Source organism: Dioscorea cayenensis, chromosome 5, assembly GCF_009730915.1.
Source record: "Dioscorea cayenensis subsp. rotundata cultivar TDr96_F1 chromosome 5, TDr96_F1_v2_PseudoChromosome.rev07_lg8_w22 25.fasta, whole genome shotgun sequence".
In the NCBI taxonomy this organism is placed as follows: Eukaryota; Viridiplantae; Streptophyta; class Magnoliopsida; order Dioscoreales; family Dioscoreaceae; genus Dioscorea; species Dioscorea cayenensis.
Genome location: NC_052475.1, coordinates 16,954,723 through 16,969,191, shown reverse-complemented (window position 1 = coordinate 16,969,191; position 14,469 = coordinate 16,954,723). Strand labels below are relative to the sequence as shown.

The 14,469-nt window shown below is 35.8% G+C and overlaps 2 protein-coding genes across 6 annotated transcripts; both read left to right on the top strand.

The window, feature by feature from the left end:
- Positions 1-2,541: 2,541 nt before the first annotated feature.
- Positions 2,542-4,566, top strand: LOC120260537 (adenine/guanine permease AZG2). The gene is made up of 3 exons (XM_039268033.1): positions 2,542-2,988; positions 3,072-3,875; positions 3,994-4,566. Exons 1-3 carry the CDS (start codon positions 2,592-2,594, stop codon positions 4,383-4,385), a joined length of 1,593 nt encoding a protein of 530 aa, XP_039123967.1. The 5' UTR covers positions 2,542-2,591; the 3' UTR covers positions 4,386-4,566.
- Positions 4,567-4,892: 326 nt separating this feature from the next.
- Positions 4,893-11,745, top strand: LOC120260535 (probable LRR receptor-like serine/threonine-protein kinase At1g67720). Of its 5 annotated transcripts, none has more exons than XM_039268030.1 (16): positions 4,893-5,035; positions 5,116-5,182; positions 6,521-7,058; positions 7,187-7,698; positions 7,801-7,933; positions 8,029-8,100; positions 8,177-8,245; positions 8,353-8,424; positions 8,561-8,629; positions 9,073-9,245; positions 9,340-9,599; positions 9,785-9,911; positions 9,989-10,054; positions 10,137-10,323; positions 10,412-10,544; positions 11,323-11,745. In XM_039268030.1, the coding sequence occupies exons 3-16, from the start codon at positions 6,601-6,603 to the stop codon at positions 11,617-11,619; spliced, it is 2,628 nt and encodes an 875-aa protein (XP_039123964.1). In that variant the 5' UTR covers positions 4,893-5,035; positions 5,116-5,182; positions 6,521-6,600; the 3' UTR covers positions 11,620-11,745. The 5 variants fall into 5 exon arrangements, with proteins under 5 accessions (XP_039123964.1, XP_039123965.1, XP_039123966.1 ...); XM_039268031.1 differs by having other exon boundaries at positions 5,116-5,262; XM_039268032.1 differs by lacking the exons at positions 4,893-5,035; positions 5,116-5,182 and adding an exon at positions 5,289-5,623.
- The last annotated feature ends 2,724 nt before the right edge of the window (positions 11,746-14,469 follow it).

Here is a 14,469-nt window from a genome sequence, read left to right as displayed (position 1 = left end):
ACTCTAAAATCTTCCAAACAAGTACTCTTTGTTTTTGGCCCCCTCTTTAGTCCAAATAATTCTTTTTCTTGACTGTCCGGGCTGGTATTCTAGCCCTTGAAAATATCAATTTAATTAAACTATTTGAAGTTTGTCTTGTTAGTAAATTAATAAAATATTTTACAGTTAAATTTTCTATTGATATTTTTGGTGCCTAAAAATATAAAATTTTCTTTTTAGTGGTTACAAAGAAATAATAACAAACAAAGAGCACAACTAAACATAGTCAATTAGAAGTGAAGACTAAGGAGCTCAACCAAACATAGTTCATCAGGAATGGAGGCTGAAAAATAACTACAGAGACTTCATTACTAGAACAGAAGCAACGAACATTAACATAACGGACAATATAGAAATGACAATATAGTAAAAATAGGATAGTCCTTAAACACCCAGTGGGGGATCTAAGAGTAGTCACGTTATGGAAGCTCCCTAAAGATTTTTAAAATCTAGCCATGAATAAAAATTGATATTATTTAAACAACTAACTAAGATATTAATGACTAAAGGGTTTTTGATATATCTTTGTAATTAATTGATTAATGATATAACAATATAAAAAGCAATATTTGCTTATATACCTCCATAATTTTTTTCCTTTTTAATTAATATCATTGGTTAGGTCGATGAAATAATAGAAAAAAAATAAATTATATTAGTTAATTTATCACTTTAAATTTTACTTAGGGTCAAGTTCCTTATACTACTACTACTATTATTATTATTATTATTATTATTATTATTATTATTATTATTTTTGATAAATAGTCAATAAACACCCTCAATTTTAAAAAAAGTTAGAGACATACACAATTATAGAGTAAATTTTACAAACACCTGTGTTTTCATTTTACGTGAAATTTATAATTTGATTTCAGATTCTTTCTAAAATGAATATTTTATGGAAAAAAATCAAGTGTCAATAGGCCAAGAGGCCTATATTGAACTATTATTATTCAATAATAAAAGATGGTAAAATCTAAAAATAATCTACAGCGGTAAAAAATAAAAAGTTAAGGGTACAAAGAAAAAAATGAAGTTGTGCTAAGATTACCTTTTTACCCTTGTATAAAGAAATGATACTTTTTATAAGTAATTATTATTTATAAAATAATGAAAACATAAATATTTATTTTAGTATGATTAATTAATATTTAATTAGAAATTAATTTCAAATAATTAATTTCATTCCGTACTTAAATTTTTTTAATTAATTTAAAATAATATTTAATTCAAATACTTATTATTTCTAATATAATTAAAACATAAATATTTAAATTATTATTATTAATTAATGTTTAATTAGAAATTAATTTTAAATAACTTAAAATTTTTTAATTAATTTCCAATAAATAATTATTATTTATAAAATAATGAAAACATAGATATTTATTTTATTATTATTAATTAATATTAATTAGAAATTAATTTCAAATAATTAATTTCATTCCGTACTTAAAATTTTGAAATTAATTTAAAATAATATTTAATTCGAATAATTATTATTTCTAAATAATTAAAACATAAATATCTAATTTATTATTATTAATTAATGTTTAATTAGAAATTAATTTCAAATAACTTTTAATGACATTCCATACTTAAAATTTTTTAATTAATTTCCAATAAGTAATTATTATTTATAAAATAAACATAAATATTTATTTTATTATTATTAATTAATATTTAATTACAAATTAATTTCAAATAATTAATTTCATTCCGTATTTAAAATTTTTTAATTAATTTCAAATAATATTTAATTCAAATAATTGTTATTTGTAAAATAATTAAAACATAAATGTTTAATTTATTATTATTAATTATTTTTTAATTATAAATTAATTTCAAAATATTTACCGTACTTAAAATTTTTTTAATTAATTTATAATAGTATTTATTTCAATAATTATTATTTATAAAATAATTAAAACATAAATAGTTATTTCATCATTATTAATTAATGTTTAATTAGAAATTAATTTTAAATAACTGTTAATTTTTTATATATGTTTTTTTATGTTTTATAAAAGCATAATAGTAATTTTGAAGGAGAAAATGGTTTATTTTCATAGGTTCATTGCCCATGGGGTTAATGGTCACCTCACAGGGTAATGAATACTTTCTACAGTCCCATGCTGTATTGATCCTTATATAATGACTTTTCATGTTACAGCAACATCGATTGAAACTGACAAAACCCATTGGGTCCACCATGTGGGCCACCACATGGGGCCCATCCTAAGCCACATATCCACTTAACAGCCTTAACATAATAAGAAATCCCATTCCCTTCTTTTACTTATATAAATATATATATATATATATATATATATATTAGTTTTTCCCAAAAAAAAATATTGACAAATAAGCGTATTCCATCCCAAAATCCACTGCCACCTCCAACTCATATCTTCCATTTCTCTCACCTGCCAAAAAAAACAAAAAAAAAATCTTTCACCACATCTCCATCCCATCATCTCTATATATCCTACGATTCCTACGTATCCCCTCCCAAATCTTCCAAACCCAAACAACCAAAAAAAAAAGCCATGGATGGAGGTCCATGCAAGAAGCTCACAGAGATGAGCAAAAGCTCCTGGAAAAACTTCACCTCCTCCTGCCACCGGGCCGAAAACTCTCTCAACCGCGCCGTCGCCGACAGCCTCATCGGCCGTTACTTCAAGCTCGACGTCCGCAAATCCTCTTTCACTACCGAGCTCCGTGCCGGCACCGCCACCTTCCTTACCATGGCCTACATCATCTCTGTTAACTCATCCATCCTCTCTGACTCCGGCGGGCCTTGCTCCTTTTCTGATACCAACTACCAGTCCTGCCTCTCCCAAACCAGGAGCGATCTCGTTGTCGCCACCATCGTCCCCGCCATCATCGGCAGCTTACTCATGGGCACATTCGCCAACCTCCCTCTTGCTCTCGCTCCGGCCATGGGTACTCCTCTTGCTTGTTATACACCAACAAAAAGTTATCTTCTGATAATTACTATATTTGATTCAGTGGTTTATATGATGCAGGAACCAATGCTTACTTCACTTACAACATGGTCGGAGTTCATGGCTCCGGCCCGGTGCCTTACGGCACGGCGTTGGCCGTCGTCATGTGCGAAGGCTGTGTGTTTTTAGCACTCTCTGTCCTTGGCCTTCGCTCGAAACTCGCCCGTATGATTCCTCGTTCTATTCGCTTAGCCTCTGCCGCCGGCATCGGCCTTTTTCTCGCCTTCGTCGGCCTCCAACCTCACCAAGGCCTTTCCCTTATCGGACCCAGTCCATCGACTCTCGTCACCCTCACCGCCTGCTCCCACTCAGATCCCATCACTGGCGCCTGCCTCTCCGGCACCATGCAAAGTCCCACCTTTTGGCTCGGCACTGCCGGCTTCTTAATCACCACCTTCGCATTGACCAAAAACATCAAAGGCAGCATGATATACGGCATTCTTTTCGTCACCTTCATCTCTTGGTTTCGCAACACTAGTGTCACCATGTTCCCTGACACTCCCATTGGTGATTCCAACTATGACTACTTCAAGCGTGTTTTTGACTTCCATCTGATCAAGAACACCGCAGGGATGATCAGTTTCAAACACTTCAACCGGAGTGAAGTTTGGGTGGCGCTCAGCACTTTGCTGTATGTCGATGTGCTTGATGCTTCAAGCATCATGTATTCCATGGCCGAGTTTGGTGGCTTCACTGATGAGAGTGGAGGCTTTCAAGGTGAGTACAGAGCTTTCATGGTGGATGCTAGCACCACCATTGTAAGCTCATCTTTGGGAGCCACAACAGTTACTGCTTTTATAGAGTCTACTGCCGGAATGAGAGAAGGTAGTGTTAATGCTCTGAATATCATACTAGTGATCTATATAATCAAGTATCCAAGTCTTGTGTATATATATATAAATCTCATAGTCATTCAATTCTTTTTTGAATTTTTATCTTGTAGGTGGGAGAACAGGGATTACAGCGGTGGTGGTAGCGTTGTACTTCACGGCGGCGTTGTTTTTCACGCCGGTTTTTAGGAGTGTGCCGCCGTGGGCGGTGGGGCCGTCTATGGTGGTGGTGGGAATGATGATGATGAAGATGATAAAGGATATTGAATGGGGGGATGCTAAAGAAGGAGTGCCAGCTTTCTTAACTATGATTTTGATGCCATTGACGTACTCTATATCTAATGGGATTATTGCTGGGATTGGAGTTTATGTTGTTCTTCGTTTGTGGGATTATTTCGAGAGTTTGGTGAAGTGGATGAGGAAGATGAAGAAGTTTATGGAGGATGCTCATAATCAAGTTTCTGCTGCATCTGCAGATACTGTTCCTTGTTCATCTGTTGTTTGAGTTTTGTCTGTTGTTGTTGTTCTTTTCTTTTTTAAGAAATTTAGTCTAATTGTAGTGGTCTAATATATATGTATAATGTTTTGTTGTTGCTAATTACTGCTTATCTTTGACTGGAAGAAGATAATGTTGGTTGGAAATAAGTGGTAATTAGTGATAATGAAAGCTTATTTATTTCTTTTAATTATTTTTCCATGGCTTGTGATTTTTCCTGTAATCTTGAACATCTAATAGTGCTGGTTTTGAACTTTTGATGGTGGCAATGTTGAGGCTTGGAATCTTGAATATGCTAAACACATTAAAACTGGCAATAATTATCCATTTCTTTATTATTCATGAGAATGATTCAAATAAATGCGTGTCAAGCTTAAAATTTCTCAATATATTTTATATTTAGGAGAGATGGAATGATATGCATTATGCATATGAGTTAAACCAATGTACTACCTTTTTGCCAATGGGTCCCCACACCTACTCATGTTTTTTAAGCTTTTCATACTTTGGATTGGAATGAGTTTTTGTTCTTCTTGAGAATTGTATTATATTAAAAAGGTTTCCTAAGGTTATACAACTTATTTATTTATTTATTTTCCCTTACTTGGAAGTATTCTTGAATTTCCTGGAATAAAACTGAGTCTGTGTCACATCCAAAGGTATGACAGAAAATTTTTTTCTATCAATTATGATATGTAACTATTTGTGTTGATTTCCTCTTGTGGTTTTGCTCCTGCAGTTCTTGACAACCAGAGGCCCATTTGTCCTCACCTTTGGCCTTCCATGAAGCTTTTCCAAACATCAAGGTTTTGTGGTTCTTCACCTTTGGATTTTAAGGTTGTCTTTAACTGCAACAATTAGGGCATGCCCCATCACTGATGATGAGGTACTCTAAATTAAGTGAATCAGATGCTACCACTTGTTTCTGATGAACATGATTAGGAATAGTACAGAAAGAAAAAGGCAGGTTTACAAGTAAAGAAGAAAAGTGGCATCAATTGCTACACATCAACACCATCTTTATTCCTTTGAGCTTTCTTGTTTATCCTCTTTCTTTCTTTTGTTTGTCCAAAGTTGTTCTCTTGTTCATACTTGTTCATACAACCAGTGATATTGATAACTCACCTATCCATATACTTCTCTAACCATTCAGAAAAGGGATTTAGGGATGAGAAAGTAGATTCTGAGTAGAAAGGGGACTGTAAGTGGAGAACAGAGTGGACCCAAAAACTATTTGCATTTGATTTGTAAGTGTTGTGTGCCTTTACAATCTTTATATTCAGTTTGTCATGCAAGATCAAGTTCCCAAGTGGTAGTGTTTTGTGGTGTTGTGGGCATGAGTTTCTTCTGTTCTGTTTTTTTTGTGCTTCTATCTTTTGTTGCTTCAGTTTGTAGCCAAGTTAAAGGTATTGCTCTCGCTTTCTTGCTGTTCTAGTTTCTTGATATATGAGTTCCTTAATAAGCAGAACTCTTTTTATCTTTTATAGCAGGTCTGTTTCTTTTTATGCTCCAGAAAGAAATCAATTTTAATTTTATAATGTTGGAAAGAGAATTTGATTGCAATAGAGCAAACAATTGAACCTAGCTTCACTGTTTCTTATTCTTCTCGTGATTCTGCAAAATCATGCTAGTTTAACCTTTTCTGGAAGTGGTTAAAGATCTTAATTTGGTTTGCTGGTTTATTGGCTAGAAATCTACTTCTCAATTCAAAAGTTGAATCAAGAAATGTTATGCACCTGATGAATTTCACACACAATGTTTAAAACAATTTATTTAGTTTTAATCCATTCGCGCAACATTAATTTGGACCAATATATGTATTTCTTCAAATCAAAATAGGTTACTCAGTTAAGTTTGAGAAGGTCTCCCTTTAGTCAACTAATTCATTTTCTCATTCCACTGGATCTTAAGATGTCGTGCTCGTATTTCAGTACAATGTATATATTTTGTAATCCTTGGTTTTGTCGGCAAGAGGTCTGTTTGATCAAATAAAGCTGATGAATTGTGTATACAGTTAAAAAGTTAGTACATCTTTTTCCTATTGCTTGCTTTTTCATTCAAGTGTTGTTTTTTGGCTATTAGAATCCACCCTTTTATTTGCCATCATGCATGATTAGTGATATTGTCCTTAATCTTGTGTGCAGATTTTGTTAGCATAGACTGTGGTGGTGCAAGTAACTACACTGATCCAAATGGATTGAGCTGGATATCAGATGCAAGCTTTATGAGACATGGAAAGGCAACAGAATTACAGGCTTCTAATGAAACTAGTCAGCCATACAAGTTTAGCAGATATTTTCCTGCAGATAATAAGAAATATTGTTATAAATTAAACACTGCAGAGAGGAGAAGGTACATTGTTCGAGCAACATTTCTTTATGGAGATTCTGATTCTGCTGACAATGCATACCCAATGTTCCAACTCTACTTGGACGCCACACAATGGGCTACTGTAACAATTAAAGATGCTTCTCGGATTTATGTTGAGGAACTGATCATCAGAGCACCTTCTTCTTCTATTCAAGTATGCGTATGTTGTGCATCGACAAGCTACCCTTTCATAACAACTCTTGAGTTGCGGCCCTTGAACCTTTCACTATATGCCACAGACTATGAGGATGAGTACTTTCTCAAGGTTGCTGCAAGGGTAAATTTCGGTGCTCTGACCAGTGATCCCATAAGGTTTTTCTTGTCTCTGACCTTAATTTTTTTCACTTAATTGGTGTAACAATACTATTTTAAGATAATAAATGTTCAAAGCGGTATTTATGCTGTGAAGTTATAGTTGACTTTGTTTCATTTCAAAACAGGTACCCAGATGACCCTTATGATCGAATATGGGAATCTGATTTAGTAAAAAGGCAGAATTATCTTGTCGGGATGGCTCCCGGAACAAAGAGAATTAACACTTCAAAGATGATAAACGCAAACCTCCGTGAGCATCCACCGGTTAAAGTAATGCAAACTGCTGTTGTTGGAACAAAGGGTAGACTCACTTATAGGCTAGACCTTGAAGGTTTCCCTGCAAATGCCAGAGCTTATGCATATTTTGCAGAGATTGAAGATTTGAAAAATTATGAAACTAGAAAATTTACTCTGAAGCAGCCTTATTTACCTGGATACAGTAATGCTATTGTTAACATTGCAGAAAATGCCAATGGAAGTTACACCCTTTATGAGCCCAGCTACATGAACATCTCATTGGATTTTGTTCTTTCATTTGCATTATCAAAGACACAGGATTCGACTCGTGGCCCTCTCTTGAATGCTATTGAAGTTAGCAAATATGTGAAGATTTTCCCAAAGACAAATACTCAAGATGGTAACATGAATTTTTCTTTTTTCTTTTTTGCATTGATGATGGTTATACAGAAGTAGCTTTTTTAAATTTGAGCTGACCAGCAGTTATCGTTCTGCCTTCAAGCTGCCAATTTGGATTTTTTTCGCTCTATGTCTCTCAATGGTGAATGGAAGTACGAAGATGGTGATCCTTGCAATCCAATTAAGTGGGAATGGGTGAATTGCAGCACAAGTACGCCACCAAGAATCACAAACATGTAGTCTTTCAAAATCTCTTTATCAACAAAAAAGCTTGCATTTGTGAGAAGTTAAGGAATTTGCTAACTTTTAATGTTTACCTTTTTCCTGACAGTGTTTTATCTGGAAAGAACTTGAGTGGTATGATACCATCAGAAATTGCGCAACTGGATCAGTTAACTGAATTGTATGTCATTCTTTGAAGCCCTGTATGCTCCTGCAAGTTTTTCATTTTAAAATAACTGATCTCTGTAATTCTTTAGGTGGCTTGATGGCAATTCCTTAAGTGGATCCATCCCAGATATGAGTAGTCTTATTAGTTTAATGATTGTGTAAGTTATATTTGTTTATGTGAGTTCTTGTCTCCGCTCAATGAATAATCATAAAAAATTAATGTTGCCTTTTACTTATATAAATTATTGATTCTGAAACCATGCAGGCATCTAGAGAACAACAACCTTGCTGGTCAGTTACCATCATATTTTGGCGAGCTGCCAAACTTACGCGAACTGTATGTAATGACAATATTTAGTATGCTAGTAGTTATGTTAGAGGGCTTTCTTATAGGAGCTCTTTGTTGTTGGTTTTCTTCTCACGCTTTAACAGCAAAGCTACAATATTAACACTGGGAATGGGTCATGTGACAGTTATGTGCAGAACAACTGTTTAAGTGGGGATATACCACCAGCATTGCTCAATGGGAAAATCATTTTCAAGTAAGTATTCAGAAATGCTGTAGCAGGCAAGCAATGTTATAATGTTTGGCTTTTGAAGTTTGCCCTTTTTTTTTTTAATTTTTATTTTAATGTTAAGTCTGACTATTGAGAACTTCCAGAAAGATATTGATGGAACAATTCAATTTGTGTTCTCAGTATTCATATTTTCATTTTTCATTGTTTCAGTTATGCAATTGCATTTCATTTTAACAGCAAAAGGCTGATGCCCAATAAATTTGATGTATTGGAGCTTTTAAAGGAATATTTACACTAAGAGATTGTGAAACATAATTGTTTATGTTCAAATGCAAACACTGAAAGGAGGCCATTTTGTTTCAGCAACATACAACCTTCTGGTGATTTAACAGGAAACACCCATTGATAAATTGGGAAAATGAAGAAATATTAAAATGTAAGTCTCTGCTAACAATTTTTTTTTTCAGCTACACTGACAACCCCAGGATGAACATAATGAGGAATAACAAGAAGAATCCGAGACTCATTCTGTTCTCAATTGTTACAGCATTAGTTGTCTTTGTCTTTCTGCTACTAGGAAGTCTATGGTGGTTGTGGAAACGGCTAAGAAATATGGTACATGATGGGAGTCATGTAAAAAGTATGTGCTCTTTGTCCCAATTTTCAATTCAGCCTCCATGGCATATCTATGTGCATGAGAAACAACTATTTTTGTAACACATTGTTCTACTCAGGTAATTCTTTGCGCATCATCTCCAAATCTTCGATTCCCCTCTCCATGCGAGCTGGATCCTCAGTTATTGATGAAGCACTAGATTTGGCTTCATATGTCACATTTACAGAGATCGAAGAAGCTACTTGCAATTTCTGTAAAAAAATCGGTGAAGGAAGCTTTGGACCTGTCTATTATGGAAAAATGAAAGATGGTAAAGAAGTTGCAGTCAAAATATCAGCTGATTCATCCATTGATGGAACCCGACAATTTACTAATGAGGTATTCTAGTGCCCTTACCTCATCTCTTCAATGAATTTCACATTGCTTTCAAGATTGAGGTGACTATTTCTTAAAAGCTTGATCAAAGAATTTTGAATGGTCATGCACAAATATTAAAGAACACATCCTTTTAAGGGAAAGTAATTCATGACCTGAAATCATGTTCTCTATTGGTTTACATGCAGGTTGCTCTGTTATCTAGAATTCATCATAAGAACTTGGTACCTTTAATCGGCTATTGTGAAGAAGGATGTAAACAAGTTCTAGTTTATGAGTACATGCACAATGGAACCTTAAGGGACCACCTTCATGGTATGTTTTGATAATTAATCCGTCTAAATAATAAAATTGAGTTTTCAACTAAAACTTAATTAACCTTTTTGTACCAGATTCAGTTAAGAAGAGAAGTTTGGACTGGTTATCTCGTCTTCTTATTGCAGAGGATGCTGCCAAAGGTTCTTATCACTTCATTTTTGTTTCTCTTATGGTTATGTGATCACTTATGCTAGTGTTGATTATGGAATTTGATATTTTAAGGCCTTGCATACTTGCACACTGGGTGCAATCCAAGTGTAATTCATCGAGATGTAAAGACGAGCAATATTCTTCTCGACATCAATATGAGAGCAAAAGTTTCAGATTTTGGGCTTTCAAGACAAGCTAATGAAAATCTTTCTCATATATCAAGTGTTGCTCGGGGAACAGTTGGATATCTTGATCCAGAGTAAGCAACTGCATTGCATTGAATTTTAATCAAATCTTTGGTTAAAGTCTCTTTCTTGGTATTTTGCTTAATTGTATGTCCTCTGAAGGTACTATGCTACTCAACAATTGACCGACAAGAGCGATGTTTATAGTTTTGGAGTTGTTCTTTTGGAAATAATATCTGGAAAAAGTCATATTTCAATTGAAGATTACGGCCCTGAACTGAATATTGTTCACTGGGTACGCATCACTGTCTTTCTTGTTCTCCTCGCATTTACTAAAGCAAAATGAAAATCATAAACTGATACTGAGCTAATCTTCAATTATCAAAGAAGCGTAGTAGTGCATCAGATTTTAGAGCCATTGTAGCTATTTTTGCTGTGCCTTAGGATTTATGAGTCTCATCATCGTATTAGCATGAAGTATCTTGATATTCTTAAAATGTGACATCTATATGAAATTAGCTTTCATGAGCATTTTTACCAACTGTATCAATTTATTGATCAAGAATGAATGAAGTAAAGGAGATGGATAAGCAATTAAAGGCAAATTTATCATTAAAGCATATCGGCTCGTCCCTCTTCTACCTTATCATGCATGTTAATAAATGCAAAGCAAGTGCATTATCTATGGCTGACTCCCAAATGCTAATATATTTAGTCCATATATACAACATTAACCAATATGAGATCCCTTACTTTTACTCCTTCCTGTTAGCTGCAAATTAATTAACTGAACTTTGCTTTAAATTTATATGCAGATCAAACCTATAATTAAGTAACTAAAACATACTAGCATAAGTCAAAACAGTTTATTAGAGTAATTAATATTCCTAAATTAGCTAAGTTAGTAAATATAGATATGAATGTGTTAGTCAAGACCATTCTTGCAATAGGAAAGTTGGTATTTTATTTTCTTCCCCATGCAGAAAAAAGGCACTCATTTTGTTGAATTGAGAATGTCGTGAGCATATTTAACTCAATATCTACTGTTCAATTTGATGTGCAATCTTTCTCAGGCAAGGTCATTGATACGAAAAGGTGACATAGCAAGCATCATTGATCCATCTTTCATGGGCGCCTTCAAGATTGAATCGGTGTGGAGAGTTGCAGAAACTGCATTTTTAAGTGTTGAGCTACATGGAGCATCCCGGCCGAGAATGCAAGAAGTAGAGATTGCCATTCATGATGCCATTGAGATCGAGAAGGGAAGCGCAAGCATTACCACAATTGAATCATTATCAAGTTCTTCGGCCCTTGCTAATCATCTAGAGTTTCTATCAAGCAGCTCTTCAAATGTACCATTTGCGAGATAAAACTTTTTTCATTTAGATTTTGCTGTATGACTGAATAACCTCATGCATGAGCTGCATTTGCTGAAATAAAGTAAACAAGTCTCACTAGAGAAAATTTAGTGGGACTTATATGTGATTAACTCTAAATTATGAAATCTAATATGTAGATTATCAACCAAGTGTTATGGTTGGTCTGTATGCTGCAGTTTTGTATGGCTCTTTCTTTCTGAACTGTTTAAATTTGGGAAAAACTAATCAATTAAAAAATAAGAACTTTATTAATAGATTTCATGATTCAAAACAATAACTATGGAAGCAAAATTCCAATCTTATTCCCCAATTCCCATATCAAACTACTTCGTGAAGTTCATTATCAACAATTGATCTTCTATTAGTACTGACTCCTGATATATTTTCGAATGTTTCTATAGAGTTCCATATTGCTTACACAGTATCTAAAAAAAAAATCATAAGTTAAAAGTAGTGTTTGGAGCATGAGTGGTTCAAGAAGTTCTCTTCCAGCTCTCTTCTCTCTCGTGCTCCGTTCTTTCTCCATGGCAAGTGAGGGACAAAATCCTCCTCTGCCTAGCTGGGCGGAGATCGCAGCTGTGGATAGGAATAAGATGGAGCCCTCTCCGTTGGTTGCAGGTCCTATGTTGACGAAACTTAAGGAGACGACTACTGATTTTGTTTTCATGAACCATGAAGCTAAGAACAGGGCTAAGAGGAGGTTTCAACACTCCTTATATGGTAAGTTTTTTTTTGGTAAATCTTCTCTGTTTGATATTGTCAAATCTAACCTTCAATCTAGGTGGGAGGAATTCGGTGAGGTTTTTTTGCTTTCGGATCTGCCGAATGGGTACATCTTGATCCAGTGTGTGACACATGAGGCTATGTAGAGGATTCTGTTTGAGGATCCTTGGACTGTCAATGGAGTTACTCTGCAAGCTGCACCTTGGCATCCTTACTTTGAACCTGCATTCTCTAAGCTTAACACTACTGCCATATGGATTCAATTCCATAATCTTCCTGTTGATTTTTGGAATGGTGATTCCCTGGAAACTATTACGTCTTATTTTGGTCGGCTCCTTAAGATCGATGACTATACCACATCTTTATCTCGATCGAGATTTGCTGGGGTTTGTGTAGAGATTGACCTCTCCAAACCCTTGAAGCGAGGTCTCTAGATCGGTGATGAAGAACATCAGGTCTTTGTCGTTGTCCTTTATGAGAAGCTCCCTACGTTTTGTTATCTCTGTGGTCTTGTTGGGCATGGGTCGAATTCTTGCAATCGGCGACTATCGGACAGCCAGCACTGCTCCTTTCAGCCTCCTCAAACTGGTCTTAGTGATCAGAGAGGGTCAAAGGTCAGGGGTGGTTAGGTCGGTTTTGATGTAGTCATGGAGGCAAGTGATTCATCTGTTGCCCCGGTGCAGGATTCGCAAGATGTTGAATTTGGGCTGTGGATGTTGGTTTCATTGCGGCACGGTCGTGCCAGAGGCCATGGAGGTGGTCAGAATGTTGGTTCACGTGAGGTCCACATGAGTAACAGGGGGCCACCCATAGAGAATCCCGACTCGCATGGTTCCCAGGCAAAAAAGACTTGGATGACATGTGGCGGTATGAGAGGCGGGAGCAGAGGCGGTCACCTTGGTTCTCTCATTGTTTCTCATTATTCGCTTTTTCTTAGAAGCGACAAAGGTGCAATACGAGCTGATGTCCTCTGACCCTGAGCCAGACATGTTGATGTCTTTTGATCCTATGCCAGACGCTCATCTAACTGCTCCAGATAGGCTCAACGGTTCAGATTTGAAACCACTGACCCTAGCCCTACTTTCCCAGACCCCTCGAGCCCCTTAACCTCGCCTTTCTCTGCTGGGATCTCTTTCCGAGAAGAAAAGAAAAAGGGGTTAGGGGTTCCTTCCCCCCTCTTTTTCTTCTCTCATCCTTTAGCCCTCATACTGAAGAAGCTCGAGAAGCTCCTGCTACCCGCCATCTCTCGCTGGTAGGTCGAGTTTCAGATGCTCTTCGTGCATCCCCTCCTCTCCAGCTAATAGTGATTAGGAGATGAGTGCTTCGGAGGGGTCGGATGAGGAGGGATCTGATGGGAGTGAATCTGGTGAGGATGAGATAGATGACGCCATGACCTTGGATCAAGTCCAGTTAGGCTTGAGGAGGGAGGCTCTTGTTCGGAAGAATACTCAAACTCAGGTGGCTCCCCATAAGAAGGGGAGAGTTGAAAAGAGTGGCTATAAAGCTTAATTCCCTGATTCCTCTGTGTGAGATTATTTGGTCTTACATGATGATTGATAATCAGGGAGTTCTTTTTTCTTATTTTTTAATTTTACTTGTTATATGTATGGATTTTATGTCTGTTATTTGCTGAAATTGCAGAGTGGTATCTAGTCGGGACACTATCACTCGTATTCGTAAGCTCCTCAAAAAGTATAACCCTTTGGTGTTTTATTTAGTGGAGACGAGAGCTAATGAAGCTAGGTTGCGGCGATTTTGTGGTAAGTTGGGGAAGGATTGGAAGTGGGCGGCTATGGTGGCTAATGGATATTCTGGCAGCATTATCACCTTTTGGAAACGTCACATAGGTTGTGTTACCCCGGTAGCCATATCTCGGTATGCCCTTCACCTAGTTATCTCCGATAATAACGATGCAGATTGGGTCTTCGCCGTAATTTACAATGATACCTGGATTAGGGGTCAGCGCCGGCTTTGGCAAGAATTGTCAAGTTTGTCTACCCTCAATCTTGCTTGAGTTATCATTGGTGATTTCAATTCTATTGTGCACAATAATGAATATAGAGGTGGTTCTTTTCGTTATTATGCCCGTAAAGCTACTTTTTTTTTTTAGACTTTATA